Source organism: Thalassophryne amazonica, chromosome 7 (genome assembly GCF_902500255.1).
Source record: "Thalassophryne amazonica chromosome 7, fThaAma1.1, whole genome shotgun sequence".
Taxonomy (NCBI): Eukaryota; Metazoa; Chordata; class Actinopteri; order Batrachoidiformes; family Batrachoididae; genus Thalassophryne; species Thalassophryne amazonica.
The window spans coordinates 83350660-83372634 of NC_047109.1; the positions used below are offsets into that span (position 1 = coordinate 83350660).

At 45.8% G+C, this 21975-nt stretch overlaps 1 protein-coding gene across 1 annotated transcript in view; it reads left to right on the forward strand.

Moving 5' to 3' along the window:
- The first annotated feature begins 5833 nt into the window (after positions 1 to 5833).
- msh5 (mutS homolog 5) overlaps positions 5834 to 21975 on the forward strand; it is a 47214-nt gene continuing 31072 nt past the window's right edge. The window contains exons 1-9 of the mRNA XM_034174843.1: positions 5834 to 5926; positions 6002 to 6125; positions 6269 to 6349; positions 6770 to 6823; positions 13673 to 13794; positions 13965 to 14074; positions 15278 to 15313; positions 15535 to 15617; positions 15702 to 15747. Coding sequence (XP_034030734.1) covers positions 5834 to 5926; positions 6002 to 6125; positions 6269 to 6349; positions 6770 to 6823; positions 13673 to 13794; positions 13965 to 14074; positions 15278 to 15313; positions 15535 to 15617; positions 15702 to 15747 — 749 coding nt within the window. The remainder of the gene's footprint in view (positions 5927 to 6001; positions 6126 to 6268; positions 6350 to 6769; positions 6824 to 13672; positions 13795 to 13964; positions 14075 to 15277; positions 15314 to 15534; positions 15618 to 15701; positions 15748 to 21975) is intronic.

Genomic DNA, 21975 nt, shown 5'->3' on the forward strand with positions numbered 1-21975 from the left:
CAGGCAGTAATGTGTATTTATTTTTGTTTATCTAAATAAAAGATATACGTATTTGAATTTACCATTGTCATCATTTTTTAGATTATCCCTGAATACATGTTTTAAAGTTTACTGTTTGATTGTTAATTGTTAATTAGAAAATGAATGAGAAGTATGATGTTATAGATTACATAATTATGTATTTGTTCATTAAAAGTCAAAATGATTTTCTGAATTACTGTTTATTGTTCGGTGATAATAAATAGTGTTTTTTTTTCTGAAATGGTTATAATGACATTAAAGACAAAGTTTTTTCCTAAAGACAGATATTCAAAGATGAGCAATGACATTATGTGAAAACACTTAGCAATATATTATTTCTATTTTCTGCATGTTCCTTTTGGTGTTAATGTCCCACATACATTTAAACAGCACTATTCATTCATTCATTTTCCATACCCACTTATTCCAGTTAAGGATCACAGAGCTGGGTCACAGGGTGAGAGTGCTGTATGGAAAAATGAACCAAAACCAAAAGTCCTGAATTAAAAGGTTTGGGGAGTATGAGTGTGGCTATATATAGCAAATGTGGACAGTGACAAAATTTGGTGTGCATTAGAGCAGAAGAATCTGGTCAATTAACTCATCAAATGACAACTAAGAAAGTGTTAACTGAAAATTAATTTGCTGTATGTGACGTTTATCAATTTGTGTCAGGAAGGGCATCTGGTATAAAACGTGTGCCACAATCAACATGCAGATCCACCTTGGATCTGCTGTGGCGACCCCAAGTGAAAAGGACTTACTTTTTAACTATATATATATATATATATATATATATATAAACACTGGTACTGATTCATTGAACTACTACTGTAATTGTTGAATATTATCCCAGTGAAGCTAAAAGTCACTCTAAAATGTGATGTAATACCAGGACAAAATAAAATGAAAGAAATGGATTAATTGTGAATTAAATGTGTTTGATTAGTCTGTCAATGAACTGAAAATTCATCAATTAACGAGTTAATAGAAAATTGGCTAGTCATCAGAGATAAGCTTAAAAGATAAATATATTTAATTTACAGAAATCAAAACAAAACAGATGTGTCTTCATACTTTACAAGCTAGAACCAGTGAAAAAAGCGAGAAAAGTTTACTTTTTAAAGGACTTAAACAATTAGCTGGTCCACGCTAAGTTAGAGGTAAAGGAAAGCTTATGAGACAGTGCTATGAGGAGAAATTAACACATCTAAAGGTAAGTTAACATGCGTTTTTGGAAACAGAAACCTAAGTATTGCATTTGTATTTCAGACCACCAAATATATGTTCATAGTTTGTTTTTTACCCCCCTACAGGAGCCCTGAATTATCAGGTAAGTTTATGCTAGCTATGTAAATAGGGACTGTAAATATGAGTGAAAGCTAACTTTAGCATGCGTAGCTAATTTTAACATGCATGGCAAATTCCTAGCCAACTGGAAATAACTTTACTTTGACAACTAACTCTAATTGTCACACTTAGTGCATTAGTTTGACTGATTAACTGAAAGACAGAAATTCATTTTAGTGACTGCTCTGATAACAACCTCTTGACAGTCTTGCTAGTGTCTTGCTTTGTTCCTACATAAATCAGATTCACAAACATTTATAGCATTTTATATTTCCTGTAATTTGCACCAAGGTCAACCACAGCTCTTTACTTCCACACACACACCCCTTGGGGAGTCTGCAATATGGTTATTGTATTTTGGACAATGATCTCTGATTTAATCTTGACCTTAGTCCTATGACATGACCTGTGTTGCATTCTGTCCACAGAGTTTATTCCCCAATTTCAACTGAAATTCTTCTTTGTGTGTTGAAGTTATGGACACAGGCAGGCAGACAGACAGACAGACAGCCATGACCATTACAGTAAGCAAATTTTGCATTAGTTGAGCTTCGCTCTCGCTTTGCTACCAAATCCAAACAGCCTGATAATGTGTGTAATGGGGGACTTGCCGCTTTAACTGCATCTAAACCTTAAGCCTTAAATTCAGGTGAAGTGTAAACATGTCAAGTGCACATTGAACTATTGTTGTTCATGCAAACGGATATTATACACAGGCATGCACAAATCTGGTACTTATGGTGCTTGTACGAGGTCTGTCCATAAAGTATCGTACCTTTTTATTTTTTTTTTAAAGTATATGGATTTGATTCATATGTTTTCACATCAGACAAGCTTGAACCCTTGTGCTCATGCGTGAGTTTTTCCACGCCTGTCGGTGACGTCATTCGCCTGTGAGCACGCCTTGTGGAAGGAGTGGTCCCGCCCCGTCGTCAGATTTTCATTGTCAGGAAATGGCGGAATGATTTGGGGTTTTTTTTCCATGAGAATTTTTTCAGAAACTGTTAGAGACTGGCATCTGGAAACTATTTGAAAAATTTATCTGGCTTTTGGTGAAACTTTTACGGGCTTCACAGAGAATAAGGTCTGTTAGTACAGCTTTATGGACCCCTTTAAGGACGCTCAGCGCGCCGCGCTCCGAGCTGCGACGACACGGCACAAGCCACCGGACCATTTCTGAGCTGATGGCTCTGTGGATACGAGACCGTTGTGTGCTCTTTCTCTGGTTATCACAAGAGCTGGACATCAGCCATTTTCCGGCAGATTTCACTTTTAACAAGAGATTTTGTCATGGAAAGCCGCGCAGAGGCTTCGCGCGTCACGACCGATTCGTTTTGGAAGCGAGACAAAGGAACACCTCCGTTTCGGCGTGTCAGAGGACAAGTTTGGACATGTCTATCTCGGCTGTCAATGCTTACCAGTCCAGTAAGTATCAGTGAAATTGTGGAGAGCTGGACATGTCCAAACTTGTCCTCTGACACGCCGAAACGGAGGTGTTCCTTTGTCTCGCTTCCAAAGTGAATCAGTCGTGACGCGCGAAGCCTCCACGCGACTTTCCATGACAAAATCTCTTGCTAAAAGTGAAATCTGCCGGAAAATGGCTGATGTCCAGCTCTTGTGATAACCAGAGAAAGAGCACATGACGGTCTCGTATCCACAGAGCCATCAGCTCAGAAATGATCCGGTAGCTTGTGCCGTGTCGACGCAGCTCGGAGCGCGGCGCGCTGAGCGTACTTAAAGGGGTACATAAAGTTATACTAACAGACCTTATTCTCTGTGAAGCCCGTAAAATTTTCACCGAAAGCCAGATAAATTTTTCGAATAGTTTCCAGGTGCCAGTCTCTAACAGCTTCTGAAAAAATTCTGATGGAAAAAACCCCACATCATTCCGCCATTTCCAGACAATGAAAATCCGACAACGGGGCGGGACCACTCCTTCCACAAGGTGTGCTCACAGGCGAATGACGTCACCGACAGGTGTGGAAAAACTCACGCATGCGCACAAGGGTTCAAGCTTGTCTGACATGAAAACATATGAATCAAATCCATATAGTTTAAAAAAAAAAAGGTACGATACTTTATGGACAAACCTCGTATGTGCTAAAAAATAAATGCGAAGCAGAAAACACAAGGAAAGCACTTCATAGGAGGAAAGCAATGACAAATTGTAGGAAAAGTGTTTCCCTCTGTGTGCTGTCTGCTGTGCATCAATGATTTTTAGCACACACAAGCATGATTGAGTACCAGTTATGTGCACCCTATATAGACCTGAAAGGCAACGTAAAAGCCAGTGTGATATTTATAATTGTAATCACAGAGCTTCAGAGTGCACATGCTTATCATTGTTTGTTTTGCACTACTTTCCCATGAAGAAGAAAAACCCAGACTGGTGTAAGAGATGGTTTAAAATAGTAAGTTTGTCAGTTCTAGGTATCACAGTTAGTTTAATAACACAAATGGAATGTTGCTATGGTAAAGAATGATAAGACTTTCCTTCCTTGTTGAGCTGCTTTAAGAGTGCTTTCTCATAATTTTCCAACTATTCAGTGATATCTGCATACATGTTTACACTGATATTTTTGCTAATCCACCCATCCTTCAGTTTCAGGAGGGTGGGTGTAACAAGTCCGCATAGTGTTGTCTGATTCTTTTAACCTCTTCTTTAGGACTTAAAACACAGGGATAATTTGCAGCTACCACACTCTATGCCAACGGAATAACTTTGCTGTGGTGGTTCCCATTAACATGGAGAGATCAGCGCTTACAAAAAGTTTCAGTTTATCGACTTTCCACTTTTTAAAGTCATCTAAACTGCACCAATCACTCATGTTTATATTGCAATCTGCCATCTTTACCATGTTGGTTGGTAGCAGTGGTAGCCAATCAGTCTCACAATGCATCTTGCAGATCGAGATGTGCAAATTGCTTATAGCCTCATTACGCTGTGTGGCGAGGCTAATACCCCCGTCACACATAGCCGGAATCACACAGAATAACGTTGGAATTATGAATTGGCGCACATCCGAAAAGTGTTGGATTTCAGTTCCAAAACCTTCTGACAGCCATCTGCAGAAATCAACACAGTTGGTCAAAATCGGCCAGCAGCCCCGAGTGTGATGTATATGTTCAAAACTCTCCGGGCACTGTCGAGATGGGACACCTATCTGACAGTGGTCCATGTGCAATCTGAGGAACATCTGACCACAATTAACGTACTCCAATGATGGCAAAACGGGATCTGAAACAATTTGAGCGCATACCTCGAGATGGATCTGGCACCGCAAAGCCTGCCAGTATGACCTGCACGTGCCACGCATAATAATGCCCCCCCGAGCACAAAGGAACTGTTGAAATGTATGTGGCATGCGTCACCACGATAATAATTATGAATTATTATTATGTACAGTGAATGTGAACAGCGGCTATCAAACTGAAAGCAACTTGCGCTACTACGTGCACACCGCTGCAAATCTGAACAAGCTGTTATATCCACAGTAGACCTTACCGTACAGATATTTGTCCATTCCTTCCCATGGGCGACGTAAATAATGTGAACTATTGACTCCATCATAACACGGGCAGCTGCCCCTCTCCGTGGTGAGCAGTAAAGTGTCATTGCGTGTCAGGCTTGGAGCTGGACAGATCTCATGCAGCAATAAATGATCACCTTCTAACTCTGTAGGCGATTTGACATGGAACTTGTGCCAAGCCGTTACACCATTAACAAACATGAATCTCACCTCCAACAACAGTCCAGGAGTGTTTCACAACGCGCATGTGGACCTGAAACCGGGACAGCCGCCTGCGGTTAAAATCCTCTCACCCAAAAGGAAAAAATAATTCCATGTGATAATCCAACCATTGCGGTGTCCAGAGTTGCGTTGTGCTCCTGAAGTGGGCAAACAAGAAAAAAGAAAGTTCCGTGGAAAGGCGCTCCGTCTGAGGGACTGCATGGCCCATCTGCCAGCAAACTTTGTAGCTGCCCAGTGCGCCTTGCACACGGGCTTAGTGGCCCATGCAACGTTATGCATACACACACACATACATGGCTGAGTGATAATTGTAGCCCCACGTGTGTGTGCAAAGCACACGTGCGCCACACACACGCTCGCGCACACAAGCGTGTGAGGAACACAGTGCTCTGGTCCGTGTTTGCCATCCAGAGATTTGGAGATCGGCAGTCTGCAGCGCCTTTTATGGTCATCTGACAGCGGTCTGTGCCATCTACATACACTCTGGATGCAATCTGACAGGTGTGGGCGAGGCAGTTTGTCTGCGCTCCAACATTGCTGACCACTCCTCTTTTCCTCCCGACTGTGTCGGATTATGGCAATATTTGCCATGTCGGGCATGGCTGCGGCAAATTATTGCTATGTGTGACGGGGGCTTAACTATAGCCATATAATTGCTGTGAAGCATTTAAACTTTGATGACTTCTGTGGTTCTGTGTAGAATTAACTTCATGGCTTTGCTGGAAAGTCAGAGAAGAGGTGGGGTCTTTTCAGGTCCCAGTAGTTTAAATGGAGATGAAGAAGAGGAGGAAGATTCACCAAAGGTGAGCTTTGATCAGATCTTACACAGTCAAACCAAGTATTGCAGCAGTGAGACACACAATCCTGTTTATTCCTAGATTTTAATGAGTGTCCTGGCACAGCATGGACAGGTGGGCCTCTGTTTCTATGACAGCAAAGATTCCACTTTGCACTACATGGCAGACACTCCTGATAACCAGCAACTCCACCTGCTGGGTAGAGGTGTGTAATAGATTTTACACTTCAACATAGGATTGAATTCATATTGTTTATGCTTACTAAAGGTTTTTTAGGAGTTTGGAAATTATCTGATGATGCTTGTGTTTTCTTTATTAATCTGTACATCCCGCATTTGTCTTATTTAGTGATCCGGGAAATTAGTCCACAAATAATCATAACCAGTGCTAAGCAGGAGCGAAGCATGACTCACTTTCTACAGCAACTGGGTGAGCCCTGAGGGGAAAAAATGTCTTAGCATGAGGATCGTTAACATATAAGTGTCAGAAGTTTTGAAGTTGAGTCACAATAGTAGTTTTTGGCTTCAGGGAATAAAAGGGGATTAGTGATGCTTGACAGCACTGCTGACGTGTGATGAATAGAGGAAGAGTGATTTCACGGCCTATTATATACCGCTTTATTTACTTTATGCTGAGGTTCCAACAATGACAAGTTTGTGGACAAACTTGTCATTGTTGGCTGGCTGACTGGCTGAGAAATCAGTTTTGTTTTATTATTTTTTTAATTTTTATTTCAGTTGTATGAGTTAACATCAATCATTTTTACCATGTGAAATTCATAACTGGATGAAAGTTTATTTCACCCATAACTCATTTTCTCTTTGTGTTATTCTCTGTATTATATCCCAGGTTCAAACCCAGACTACACACCAGAAGTGGTGACGTATCCATATGTTGACTTTGGTAAACAAACAAACAAAAAGAATCACACCCATAACACCTAAATAGAAATATAAAGAAAACATTTTATTTCTCTGGAATGCTTTTGACTTCAGTATTCTGGCTTGCGGGAGAAACTTTGGAATGAGTTTATGTCAGATGTGTCACCAAGAGAGACATGGACAAGCAATGAATTGTCACTTTCTAAACCTAATTTAAAAAGGTTTCTTTGTTGGTCTACTGCAAGTTACACAGCAACATGAAAATCATTGCAGATGTTCATTTAGCTCTCTGGTGTAAACGGACATGCCAGCACATCCAGATCTTCTTTCCATCATATTTCTATTAATAAATCAGTGATGGAATGTCACAGAGACTCCATTAAACCACTTCCTAAAACTACAACTTATTCGCTGTAGTTTTCATCTTGCCTCGAGATGATCTGTCCTTTACAGCCAATCCTAGAAGCCAGAGAAATAGCATGGTCCTGTGACATCACTGCCTGGGATTCTCAGTGAAAGATTTTAATGAAATGGACTTTCTGTGACTGAGGGATTTTATTCATACAATAAGGATTTATTTGAAAATAGAAGACATCCAGCAGACACTGGTAAGTGATATTATTTTGCAAATATGTTCTTTTACAATGTACCAGCTTGCTGCTGTGTAGCTCCCAGTGAGTGGTGTTGTTGCTGTGCTGCACGGCACATATTTAATTTTTACACATTTATTATACATTGATCTAAAATATTTTTCACATACTACACTACTTTTGTAACCCAAAGACTTTGAAAAACCCACTTCTAATATCAAAATAGTTTCTCCACATGAATAAAGGTGTATTTTCACTAAATATTTGAAAGATTTCTAAAAACCCATTTCATATTTTCAGATTTAGATCCAAATTATATCTTTTGGACAGTTTTTTTGTTGTTGACATTTTGAATATTTGTATCACATTCAGAAAGATTGTTCTGAACATTTTGATATGCAACACATGAGCATTATACTCAGTATATGCAGATACCTTAAAAGGGAAATTATTGATGGCATGGTGAAATGGCCTAAATGCACCGGCTAGTCCTTGGATCCCAGAGGATTAATAATATATTTTAATGTGTTCATGTTGTTGTGTGTGGGCCGCTGAAGAGGAGGTACTGCTGGCCCATCACCACCAGAGGGCGCCCTGCCTGGAGTGCGGGCTCCAGGCACCAGAGGGCGCCGCCGCCTGATGAGAGCTGCCAGGGTGACAGCTGTCACCCATTACTGGACACAGCTGACTTCACTCAGTACGGAGGTATATCAGCAGGACAGCGTCTCCACCTCAGTGCCGAGATATCACCTTGAGTTTAAGGTAATCACCTCTGCAACATATATCTGTGTTCAGATAAGTACTCACCTTTCCTGCTTCAGTGTGACAAGAGGTGGAGGCGGCTTTGCCCCTCTCATCTACCGGGTGCGGTCGCATCCCACCCTGTGTGTTTGTGTTCTTTCCCGCCAGCAGTACCGGATCCGACGAGCGGAGGCAGTGGCCACCTGGGAATTCGGGACTTGGCGGTTCCAGTACTTCTGGGTTTCGGTGGCAGAGGAGATCTGGGTGGTTCTGGTTCAACTAGGACGGACGTCTCCTACCTTCGGGCCTGCCCACAAGACACCAGCAGATTTCGGCTTACATCTCCAAATTGCTAATTGTTGTATCAGTTGTGCTATTTTCACAACAGTAAAACTTGTTCTTACTTTTCTCCATTGTCCGTTCATTGCGCCCCCTGTTGTGGGTCCGTGTACCTACACTTTCACAACACGTGCTTTTAATGTGTCTAAAACCTTGACACAGTATTGCAGGCATGTAATTGGCTAAGACCTCAGTAGCTAGATCAGCCCAAGGGGATAACCCATGAGCTCTGACCGTAGCATATACGTGTTACATTTTGTCCATAAGGGTGAGCCACAGGTCTGCCTGAGTTGTTTCCAGTTGAAAGCTAAGTCAGTTCAGTGAAAAGGTAGACATAGCAATGTATCAGCACACATTTTGATGATCTAATATAGCATATGGACTAAAGACCATAGTTGTCTAACACACTTTTCTATTTAGAGAGCATGTAATTTGAGCACAAAGTAAGGTGTGGGGTGCAGTGGATATATTTAGTCAATTAATCATGAGTGTGTTTAGAGCAGAACATTAATAAAACCAGTCAGGTTGTTACCTACTACTTTAAGAACTAGGGTGTACCAGAAAGTAGCAAGCTCCTATCCAGAGTTCACTGGCATTTTCCAGTGTCATCAAAGTGTGCTAGCAGAGGGTAGCCTCCAGAATTCCCTGAGGTGAAGCAGTAAGGTGAAGCTTGTATTTTTTCCATGAGTCCTTAGGTTTATTTCATTTAAGACCAGACTTTTATTATTTTATGGTTTACAGACCCACCGACACGATTTTTGGCATTTTAAAATAAATTTAAATTCTGATTTTAGGGATTGTTTGTTTTTTTTATTTCTGCTGACACTAGATGCTCCGTCATGGCCAGTGATAAATGAAAAATAAATTCCGTTTGCCATTTCGCACTTTAGGGCCTTTCACACCGGACGCAAAGCATTATTTTCAATGAGACACGTTGCTTTTTAGAGGCGTCAGAAGCATTGCGTCAAAAGCTGAGCTAAAGCGATGCTTTTGATGGGAGCGCACATTGCCGCTTGTCGACAGGCTGACACGGTCAAAGTTCAACCCAATCCAACTTTCGCCGCTCTGAGCTGTGACGTGGCTTCGCGCTGTCCATTAGGAATGATGCGTCGGGCCAAAACACGGAAGACTAGTGCCAGAAACTACTGATCTCTATAAAACAGATCAGTGCAGAAACCACTGATCTGTACAAAACAGAAACATGTCACAGAGCAGTTTTCTGAAGAAAAATCCTTGCAAATGTTTTTTTTTTACCTCAAAATTTCTGATTACTGTTTAAAAAAAGTTTAGAACACTTGTAATTAAAATAGCTAAATAAATAAATAAAAGGTTCTTTAGAAACCTTTCTTCATCTGTAAATTAAAACCACGTGTAACCTTGGAGATTTACTTTTAGACAAATAAAATAACATGGAAATTTGTACATTTTTTAAGTTTGGTAGAATATTCATATCTCATTTCAACCAGAAAAACACACACTGCAAATAAATAAAAATGTTTATTATAAATGCAAATTAAAACCACCTGTAACCTTGGAGATTTATTTCTAGACAAATAAAACCACCTGTAACCTTGGAGATTTATTTCTAGACAAATAAAACATGGAAATTTGTACATTTTTTTAAGTCTGGTAGATTATTCATATCTCATTTCAACCAGAAAAACAGACACTGTAAATAAATACAAATGTTGATTATAAATGCAACAGGAGATAATTTAAGAATGACTGCAGTGCAGTGTGATTGTAAAGTAGGATTTCTGTGACATAAACCTCATGATGCTTTTTTTTTAATTGAGTCATTTCCACTTGTAATTTCATCAAAATTTGTGATTGCCTTTAATGTTGTGATCAGGACAGAATAATTTCTAAAATATGAATTTGACTAGTGATTGTGAATGTTTTAAAATTATGCACAATAAGTGGAGAGCTTCTACCTGTGCAAATGTCTTTTGACTTTGATTTCATGGACATTTTTAATGATCCATTCATTTATTGTTAAAATATAAAATGAAACAGTTTAAAAAAAAAACAAAAAAACAAATAGTTGCTGTTTAAAGAGCCTTTTATTTAGAAGCAGGTGATGTTATGCTGGATTCTTGGGACCAGATGAAGGTCTCTTCTGTAGCTTTGACCTCTGTTGTTGTTGAAAACACTTTTCTCCTATTTTGAGGAATTTTGAATTTGCAAAATACCTGTGTACAATCCCCGAACCCGGTGGTGGACACCGGAAGTAAGGGATGCTGTCAAGCTGAAGAAGGAGTCCTACTTATCTTTGTTGGTAGGTGGGACCCCAGAGGTAGCTGACAGGTACCGGCAGGCCAAGCGTGCCGCAGCCCGTGCAGTTGCAGAGGCAAAAACTTCGGGTCTGGGAGGAGTTCGGGGAGGCCATGGAGGAGGACTATCGGTCGGCCTCGAAGAGATTCTGGCAAACCGTCCGACGCCTCAGGAGGCGGAAGCAGCTCTCCACCAGCACTGTTTACGGTGCGGGTGGGGAGCTGTTGACCCTGACTGGGGATGTTGTCGGGCGGTGGAAGGAGTACTTCGAGGATCTCCTCAATCCCATCGTCGCCTCTTATGAAGAGGAAGCAGAGACTGGAGACTCAGAGGCGGACTCATCCATTACCCAGGCCGAAGTCACCGAGGTGGTTAGAAAGCTCCTCGGTGGCAAGGCTCCTGGGGTGGATGGAATCCGTCCTGAGTACCTTAAGTCTCTGGATGTTGTGGGACTGTCTTGGCTGACACGCCTCTGCAACATCGCGTGGCGATCGGGGACAGTGCCTCTGGATTGGGAGACCGGGGTGGTGGTCCCTCTGTTTAAGAAGGGGGACCGGAGGGTGTGTTCCAACTATAGGGGGATTACACTCCTCAGCCTCCCCAGTAAGGTCTATTCCAGAGTACTGGAGAGGAGAATTCGACCAATGGTCAAACCTCGGATTCAGGAGGAGCAGTGTGGTTTTCGTCCTGGTCGCGGCACACTGGACCAGCTCTACACGCTCCATCGGGTGCTCGAGGGTTCATGGGAGTTCGCCCACCCAGTCCACATGTGTTTTTTGGATCTGGAGAAGGCATTCGACCGTGTCCCTCGGGGCACCCTGTGGGGAGTGCTCCGGGAGTACGGGGTCCGGGGTCCTTTGCTAAGGGCTATCTGGTCCCTGTACGACAACAGCAGGAGCTTGTTTCGCATTGCCGGTAGTAAGTCATACCTGTTTCCAGTGCACGTTGGCCTCCACCAGGGCTGCCCTTTGTCACCGGTTCTGTTCATTATTTTTATGGACAGAATTTCTAGTCGCAGCCAGGGTGTAGAGGGGGTCTGGTTTGGGAACCACAGAATCTCGTCTCTGCTGTTTGCGGACGATGTGGTTCAGTTGGCTTCGTCAAATCGTGACCTTCAGCGTGCACTGGGGCAGTTTGCAGCCAAGTGTGAAGCGTCCGCGATGAAAATCAGCACCTCCAAATCCGAGGCCATGGTTCTCGACCAGAAAAAGGTGCTTTGCCCTCTTCAGATCGGTGGAGTGTCCTTGCCTCAAGTGGAGGAGTTTAAGTATCTCAGGGTCTTGTTCACGAGTGAGGGACGGATGGAGCGTGAGATCGATAGATGGATCGGTGCAGCATCTGCAGTGATGCGGTCGCTGTATCGGACTGTCGTGGTGAAGAGAGAGCTGAGTAGGGGGGCAAAGCTCTCGATTTACAGATCGATCTACGTTCCAATCCTCACCTATGGTCTTGAGATTTGGCTCATGACCGAAAGAACGAGATCGCGAGTGCAAGTGGCCGAGATGAGTTTCCTCCGCAGGGTGGCTGGGCGCTCCCTTAGAGATAGGGTGAGGAGCTCGGTCACTCGGGAGGAGCTCGGAGTCGAGCCGCTGCTCCTCCACGTTGAAAGGAGTCAGTTGAGGTGGCTCGGGCATCTTTTCCGGATGCCCCCTGGACGCCTCGCTGGAGAGGTGTTCCGGGCACGTCCCATTGGGAGGAGGCCCCGGGGAAGACCCAGGACACGCTGGAGGGACTACATCTCTCGGCTGGTTTGGGAACGCCTTGGGGTTCCCCCAGAGGAGTTGGGGGAGGCGTGTGTGGTTCGGGAGGTCTGGGCGGCTTTGCTTGAGCTGCTGCCCCCGCGACCCGACTCCGGATAAAGCGGAAGAAAATGGATGGATGGATGGATGGATGGATGGATGGATGGATGGATGGATGGATGGATGGATGGATGGATGGATGGATGGATGGATGGATGGATGGATGGACCTGTGTACAAACACAGGAGAAATTTAAATTTATTTTTATTCCGAATCCCGACATAAAATTTTGATTAGAAATGTCCGTAAACCAAATAATAAAAAATGTCTGACCTAATGGTTGTTTTGAGTTTAGTTTGTGTGTGTACAAGCAGAGTGTACTTGCATCATAAACCTGTTGATGTAAGATAAATGTGAATATTGTGCTGTGTAAAGAGGAAACAAACTACACTTAAAGCTACAGGGCCTTTGAAATTACACAAAACTGAGAAAATTTAGTTTCTACTGAAATCCAATCATTATAATGTAGGTTTATTTTTGTAACATATTGCAAAATTACAGCTCATTTTAATGAAGAGGACATATTTATCTGGGGGGAAATTCCTTAGTGAATATGGTCTTTTCCTTCATCGCCATCATGCAGCCAGGAGGAGATGCATGTGCACGTGTGAGATTTTGAGGTCACCTATAACCCATCTTATGTCAACATCCACAAGATTTCTTGTAAATCACTTCCAAATCTACCAAATGTTGGTCGTAGCATCTGATCACTTGAATTTCTCCCCCTTAGTGGTTGAAATTCTAAATTGTTTCCAGACAGCAGGAATTTTAATTATATTGGCAGTATCATATTATGAATCCCTTATCGAAATCTGCTAAGGAATAATAGTGATGCCAAAGAAAATGCTTTTTATGACTTAAATCTTAAAAATCCAGTGGCACTATACCTTTAACATTAGACCACATTTTTGGTTATGTATGGAGCAATCACTTTCTCACAATTCATCCGCAAGTCATTTTAAATGAATGCAAGTGCAATTGGGATTTAAAGAACACGGGCGCTGGGCATGAAAATGACATCACAGTTGGGAACTAGCACTGAGAGGACCCGAAAGCTTTTGGGTCTCAGTTTTTGCATGAATTTATTGAGTGAAGTTTTTGGGTTTTAATCAAGCTCTTATGTTGCAGGTTTGGAGGTTGGTAAGCAGAGGTTACTTTCTGCCCGCCTGCCCTTCCTGCCTGCCTCAATTTCAGAGAGAGAGAAAATGTCCTACCTCTCCTCCTGTATTTCTTTTGACTCACCGTTGATGGTGACACATCCATCTTTCATCTGTTAGTCCTCCATGAACTAACATTTTTTGGTGTTTACTTACGTGTGTGTGTGTGTGTGTGTGTGTGTGTGTGTGTGTGTGTGTGTGTGTGTGTGTGTGTGTGTGTGTGTGTGTGTGTGTGTGTGTGTGTGTGTGTGTCCAATTTGTAGCTGAGGGCAGTGGGTGCTCTGATAAAATGTCTTGACAGGAGGAGAGTGGGAGTCGAGCTGGAAGACAGCACTGTTGGAGTTCCCATCATGCAGTTCCACGCCTACACACTGTAAGACACACATCAACATATTAATGCACACATTTACACACATACATCAGAATGATAAACTAAACAGGGCTTGATAAATAATCAAACCACTCAGTTAGGGACAGTTCCTGTTGACGCCTCATGTTATTTTCAGAATGTCAAGTAACAAACGGGGCCTCACTTTCTGTGGAATCACACAACTGCTTTATTGTGTGCTTCCTTTTTTTGTGTGTTGACTGGTTGTTTGTGAGTATTTGTGAGAGTTGACAGTTCCCCAAGGGCCATGAGCGCTTATATATCCAAGAAAGTAATGAAGCATTGCTAGTTGCATTCATATCAACCTTGGTTAGACTTCTAGCTCCAACATTTTTAACCATTTGAAGATTTCTCACAGTAGTGTGTGGCAGCCCAGAGAATAATAATAGCAATAGTAGCAATAATCATTTCTGATTCAAAGAAACACATAACTCAGTGTCTCGAGGTTCAGTCTTTGCAATTATATAAGTGAAACAGAATTCTTGGTCATTTCTGTAATATTCCGTTCAAAATAAAAAAATACAGTCAAAAATCACAGGAACATTTTTACCATTTTCCTGCTGATCACTCATGAATGTATCCAGTGTAATTTAAATGATCATACAGATGTCTGTGTTGTCGCGCTATAGACAAACGCTTTGGTCTTATCTGAAGTTGGAAGTACAGTAGTGAGTTAAATGGCATAAACTACATAATATCAAGGGGAGTTTGTATCATATCAAACTACTATGATATATATGTTTGTGAATCATTAAAAGAGAAACATGATTAGAATTTTTGAGGGAATATTTGCATTATTGACAACATAATTCTTTAAATGATTCCCATACCATAGTTAAATTATTTAAACAGATTTGGTTCCTTCATTCGTAAATCTTGATTGTACTAGAGATCTGTTTGCACCGCTCATATACTACATATCGCATATGGTGATACGTAGTATTCATATCACCATATATGTGATACGATTACTGATAACAATTCGAGTGGCTTGCTCAGTTAGCACATTGTTGACTTCTACATACTGCGTTTGTCATGATTATGATGTGAGAGTAGTATATAAGCTTTCATGATTTAGTTGATGGTTAAAATTTTATTTATCATTATGAATTTTTTGTTGAGAACATGTTGCACAGTGTCATAAATGAAAATGATATGAAATGCACATTGTGTTTCATGCCCTTGTAGTAAAGGAGTGGTGTTCATTGACAAAGACACATACAGGTATGAAATGCTCAAACACAGATTGTGCATCTCTCCCAGAACCATCCCATAGTGACATAATTTCTCTTTTAGCTTATTTGTTATGTTTGTGCTTATTGACAATATAAATGAACACCTGTGGTATTTTCAGTTTAGGAAAAGTGTATTGTATTGCTAGGTCAGTTTGAGAGACACAGGAGTGATGTGTCAGGACTCACCATGGATTTTTGTATTCATTCCAGTGTCCTGCAGATCTTCAAGTCAGAGCTTCACCCTTCAGTGTATAAATTACATTCAGGTGAAAAGGAAGGGCTCAGTCTCTACGGTATGAGGCTCAGACAGAGGCATTTCTAAACCTGATCTCAAATGTAGCTTATTTACATTTATGACTCATGCTTGTCTGTTGCAGGGATATTAAATCGCTGCAGGTGTAAGTTTGGAGCCAAACTCTTACGGTAAGAAATGTCAAAAAGTGTAAATGGTAAATGGACTGCATTTATATAGCACTTTTCCATTTGCATTAGATGCTCAAAGCGTTTTACACACTAATGCCTCACATTCACCCCGATGCGAGGGTGCTGCCATACAAGGCTCTCACTACACACCGGGAGCAACTAGGACCTTGCCCAAAGGCCCTTAGTGATTTTCCGGTCAGGCTGGGATTTAAACCGAAGATCCTCTGGTCTCAAGCCCAACGCTTTAACCACTAGACCATCACCTCCCGAAAATAAATTAATTGTAAAAGGTAATTGTAAAAGGTTCTGATGGTTAAAGGGGATTTGATGTTGGGAAAGTGAAGTGACGGACCCACGCCAGGGGGCGTAAATTAACAGCCAATAGGAAGTCCGAATAAATAATTTATTCTGCAAATGTGCACAAAACAACCAAATATGCTTTTAGTCTGTCAATCACAAAACTCGGTGACGCGTGGTCAGGCCCGAGGGTAGGAGACGCCTAACCAGAGAAGAGCCGGGACCCACGAGGTTCCACCGCCAACGGAGACCTGCAACACAATGGAGCCGCCAAGTCCTGACTCCCCAGGTGGCCACCGCTTCCAGCTGTCAGATCCGGTACTGCTGGCAGGAAAAGAGACAGGTTAAAGGTGAGTGTGTGTACACCCAGCAAACAGTCAGCAAAGATACAGTTACTTCCTGAGGGAAAAACTTCCACCTCCAAACACAGGAACACAGAGTACGTGCAGTGCCTTATGTATCACTTAATCAAAGTCTGAAGTGAGGAGTGGAGACGCCAACTCCTCCAACTTCCACAAACTCGGCTACAAGCTGCAAGTGTACAAAAGGTTACGACTGCAAAAAGCTCTGCTGCAAAAACGTGTGCGTACGGCACAGAACAGCTGAGTACTTTACCTTGAGGGTAAGCATATAACTCGGCAGAGTTGTGATGTCTCTCCCAGGCTTTTATGGTGTGGCGTGTAGATGAGTGATGACTGACAGCTGTCAGTACCGGTGCTCCTGGTGCTCCTGAGAGGCGACTGTGCCCTCTGGTGCCTGAAACCCGACGACAGGCAGGGCGCCCTCTGGTGGTGAGCCAGCAGAACCTCCTCTTCGGGCGGCCCACACATTTGACGTCTCGTGGAAAGAGAGCATCAAACTTTTACCATGATGTCCTGTTGTGTGGGCCGCTGAAGAGGAGGTACTGCTGGCCCATCACCAGAGGGCGCCCTGCCTGGAGTGCGGGCTCCAGGCACCGGAGGGCGCTGCCGCCTCACAGGAGCAGCCAGGGTGACAGCTGTCACCCATCACCTGAGACAGCTGATATCAATCAACAGGGAGGTATATCAGCAGGACGGCATCTCCACCTCATTGCCGAGATATCGCTCTACTAAGGAGGTAACGTACTCAGCCAATTGTGTTCTTGACGATAATACTTTGTTGCTTGTGTGTTGGATAGCAGACAGTGAGTAGTACAGCGGGAGACTGTATTGGACTTCTTGGATAAGTACTCACACTCCTGCACTTACCAATATTTTCCTGACAAGAGGAGGAGGTGGTGTTTCCACCCTGTGTGTTGCTGGGTGCAGCCGCACCCACACCTGACTGTTTCTGTTCCTTGCCAGCAGTACCGGATCCGACGAGCGGAGGCAGTGGCCACCTGGGGTTCGGGACTTGGCGGCTCCAGTATCCCCGGGGTTCGGTGGCAGAGGAAATCGGGTGGTTCCGGTTCGACTCGGACAGACGTCTCCTATCGTCGAGCCTGCCCACACGACACCATTGGAATTCGGTTACTGCTGTATTTGTAATCTGTTGTGTTTGTTGTGTGAATTCACAACAGTAAAACTTTGTGATTTGACTTTCTCCATTGTCCGTTCATTTGCGCCCCCTGTTGTGGGTCCGTGTTCCTACACTTTCCCAACAGGATATCTCGGCCAGCGTCATGGATCCCGAGGGGCGTCAACCGGCTGTTGAACGGCCAATGGAAGAACAGGGCGCGCAGGCGTCCTCAGGAGGGGTGATCGGTGAGTTGCAGCGGATCCTCACCGCTTTCACGACTCGGTTGGATGTGATGACCGAGCAGAACGTCCTCCTGAACCGCAGGGTGGAGGCTCTCGCCGCGCAGGTGGAAGCGCGCCCTCCGGGCGCCGCTGCGGCTCTCCCTCCCATCGACCCTGTGCGTAACAGTGACGTTCCACTGGTCGTTCAACGACCCCTCCCACCTTCCCCTGAAGCTTACATAAGCCCCCCAGAGCCGTACGGAGGCTGTGTGGAGACGTGCGCGGATTTTCTTATGCAGTGTTCGCTCGTCTTCGCACAGCGTCCCGTCATGTACGCAACTGATGCTAGCAAGGTAGCTTATGTAATAAACCTGCTTCGCGGTGAGGCACGCGCTTGGGCTACAGCGCTCTGGGAGCAGAACTCACGGCTCCTTCAGACATATGATGGGTTTGTGAGGGAGTTCAGAACAGTGTTCGATCACCCTAATAGAGGAGAAACCGCTTCAGCCGTGCTGCTGTCAATGAGACAGGGGCGCCGGAGTGCAGCTGCTTATGCAGTCGACTTCCGCATCACGGCTGCGAGGTCCGGCTGGAATAGCACTGCCCTCCGCGCCGCCTTCGTAAACGGACTGTCTTTGGTTCTCAAGGAGCACCTGGTGGCTAAGGATGAACCGCGGGATTTAGATGGGCTCATCGATCTTGTCATACGACTAGACAACCGGTTAGAAGAACGTCGTCGGGAACGAGACGAAGGGCGTGGCCGGGCACGCGCCGTCCCTCTCCCTTCCGGTTCCGACCGCGCTCCGCCTTCCCCACGCTCCACAACCCCCGCGCTCCGTGTGGCTACAGCTCCCCCTGCTGACGAAGCTATGGACACGAGCAGGGCAACATTTAGGGCACCAGATGCACAGAGGAGGCGGGCCCGCGGAGTATGTTTTGTTTGTGGCTCGACAGAGCACCACGTGAGAGACTGCCCCGAGCGGTTAAACACCAACTCCCACCCCTAGAGACTGGGCTAGGGGTGGGCCGAGACATTCACATGGGACACACCCACATTGCCACACGACTCCCAGTTACGATCCTTTATGAGGAATCAACCCTGAAGGCCCCAGCACTGGTGGACACGGGCTCTGAAGGGAATCTGTTAGACAGCAGATGGGCCAGGGAGATAGGGCTCCCTCTGGTGGCACTTACCTCGCCTGTGCAGGTTCGAGCACTAGATGGCTCCCTACTCCCTCCAATCACGCACAAGACACCACCTGTAACTCTGGTGGTGTCAGGGAATCACCGGGAGGAGATCGAGTTTTTTGTGACTTTTGCCACCTCCCGTGTGGTTTTAGGATTTCCCTGGATGTTGAAGCACAATCCCCGGATTGATTGGCCGTCCGGGGTAGTGGTTCAGTGGAGCGAAACCTGCCATCGGGTGTGTCTAGGTTCCTCGGTTCCTCCCGGCTCCCAGGCTAAGGAGGAGGTCAGAGTCCCGCCCAATCTGGAGACGGTGCCGGTGGAGTACCATGACCTTGTCGACGTGTTCAGCAAGGATCTGGCGCTCACTCTTCCCCCCCACCGTCCGTATGATTGTGCCATTGATTTGGTTCCGGGCAGTGAGTTCCCGTCCAGTAGGCTGTACAACCTCTCACGGCCTGAGCGCGAATCAATGGAGACCTACATCCGGGACTCGTTAGCCGCCGGGTTGATCCGGAATTCCACCTCCCCGATGGGTGCAGGTTTCTTTTTTGTGGGTAAAAAAGACGGCGGACTTCGCCCATGCATTGATTACAGGGGACTGAACGAAATCACGGTTCGCAATCGATACCCGTTGCCCCTGTTGGATTCGGTGTTCACGCCCCTGCATGGAGCCCGAATTTTCACCAAGCTCGATCTTAGAAATGCGTATCATCTGGTCCGGATCCGGAAGGGAGACGAGTGGAAGACGGCATTCAACACCCCCTTAGGTCACTTTGAGTACCTGGTCATGCCGTTCGGTCTCACAAACGCTCCCGCGACTTTCCAAGCGTTGGTTAATGATGTCTTGCGGGATTTCCTGCACCGGTTCGTCTTCGTATACCTAGACGATATACTCATCTTTTCTCCGGACCCTGAAACCCATGTCAAGCATGTACGTCAGGTCCTGCAGCGGTTGTTGGCGAACCGGCTGTTTGTGAAGGGCGAGAAGTGTGAGTTCCACCGCACGTCTTTTTCCTTCCTGGGGTTCATCATCTCCTCCAACTCCGTCGCTCCTGATCCGGCCAAGGTTGCGGCGGTGAGAGACTGGCCCCAACCCACGAGCCGTAGGAAGTTGCAACAGTTCCTAGGCTTTGCTAATTTCTACAGGAGGTTCATTAAGGGCTACAGTCAGGTAGTTAGCCCCCTGACAGCCCTGACCTCGCCAAAAGTTCCCTTCACCTGGTCGGATCGTTGCGATGCTGCGTTCAAGGAGTTGAAACGGCGCTTCTCGTCTGCACCCGTTCTGGTGCAGCCCGATCCTAGTCGCCAGTTAGTGGTTGAAGTGGACGCCTCGGACTCAGGGATAGGAGCCGTGCTGTCCCAGAGCGGGAAGACCGATAAGGTCCTTCACCCGTGTGCCTATTTTTCCCGCAGGTTGACCCCAGCCGAACGGAACTATGACGTCGGCAATCGAGAACTCCTTGCGGTGAAAGAGGCTCTTGAGGAGTGGAGACATCTGTTGGAGGGAATGTCCGTGCGATTCACGGTTTTCACTGACCACCGGAACCTGGAGTATATCAGGACCGCCAAGCGGCTGAATCCCAGGCAAGCCCGCTGGTCACTGTTCTTCGGCCGTTTTGACTTCCGGATCACCTACCGTCCCGGGACCAAAAATCAAAGATCGGATGCTTTGTCCCGGGTACATGAAGATGAAGTCAGAACGGAGTCGTCGGATCCCCCGGATCCCATCATCCCGATCATCCACTATCGTGACCGCCCTCACCTGGGACGTGGAGAAGACCGTCCGGGAGGCCCTGACACAAGACCCGGACCCCGGAACCGGACCGAAGAACAAACTCTACGTCCCACCAGAAGCTAGGGCTGCAGTTCTGGACTTCTGTCACGGTTCTAAGCTCTCCTGTCATCCTGGGGTGCGAAGAACCGTGGCAGTCATCCGACAGCGCTTCTGGTGGGTGTCCCTGGAGGCCGACGTCTGGGGTTACATCCAGGCCTGTACCACCTGCGCCAGGGGCAAGGCCGACCACCGCAAGACATCGGGATTGCTACAGCCGCTGCCCGTGCCTCATCGCCCCTGGTCTCACATCGGCCTGGATTTTGTCACGGGCCTTCCGCCGTCCCAGGGAAACACTGTCATCCTCACGATAGTGGACCGATTCTCCAAGGCGGCCCACTTCGTGGCCCTCCCAAAGCTACCAACGGCCCAGGAGACAGCGGACCTCCTGGTCCACCACGTCGTCCGTCTGCATGGGATACCATCAGACATCGTCTCCGATCGTGGTCCCCAGTTCTCCTCGCACGTCTGGAGGAGCTTCTGCCGGGAACTGGGGGCCACGGTCAGTCTCTCGTCCGGGTATCACCCCCAGACCAACGGGCAAGCAGAACGGGCCAACCAAGAGATGGAGCAGACCCTACGTTGTGTGACAGCCGCGCACCCGACGGCCTGGAGTACCCACCTGGCCTGGATCGAGTACGCCCACAACAGTCAAGTATCATCAGCCACCGGCCTCTCCCCTTTTGAGGTGTGTTTGGGGTATCAGCCCCCGTTGTTTCCGGTGGTTGAGGGAGAGGTCGGTGTGCCCTCGGTCCAGGCCCACCTACGGAAGTGCCGTCGGGTGTGGCGTGCCGCCCGTTCTGCTTTGTTGAAGGCCCGGACGAGGGCGAAGACCCATGCAGACCGGCGGCGGACCCCGGCTCCCACGTATCGTCCTGGGCAGGAAGTGTGGTTGTCCACCAAGGACATTCCCCTACAAGTGGACTCCCCGAAACTACAGGAACGATACATTGATCTGTTTAAAATTCTCAAGGTCATCAATCCCGCCGCAGTGAGGCTTCAGCTTCCGGCCTCACTGCGGATTCATCCAGTATTCCATGTTTCCAGAATCAAACCTCATCACACCTCACCCCTCTGCACTCCGGGTCCGGCACCACCTCCTGCCCGGATCATCGACGGCGAGCCGGCTTGGACTGTGCGCCGGCTCCTCGACGTCCAACGGATGGGCCGGGGTTTTCAGTATCTGGTGGACTGGGAAGGGTACGGCCCCGA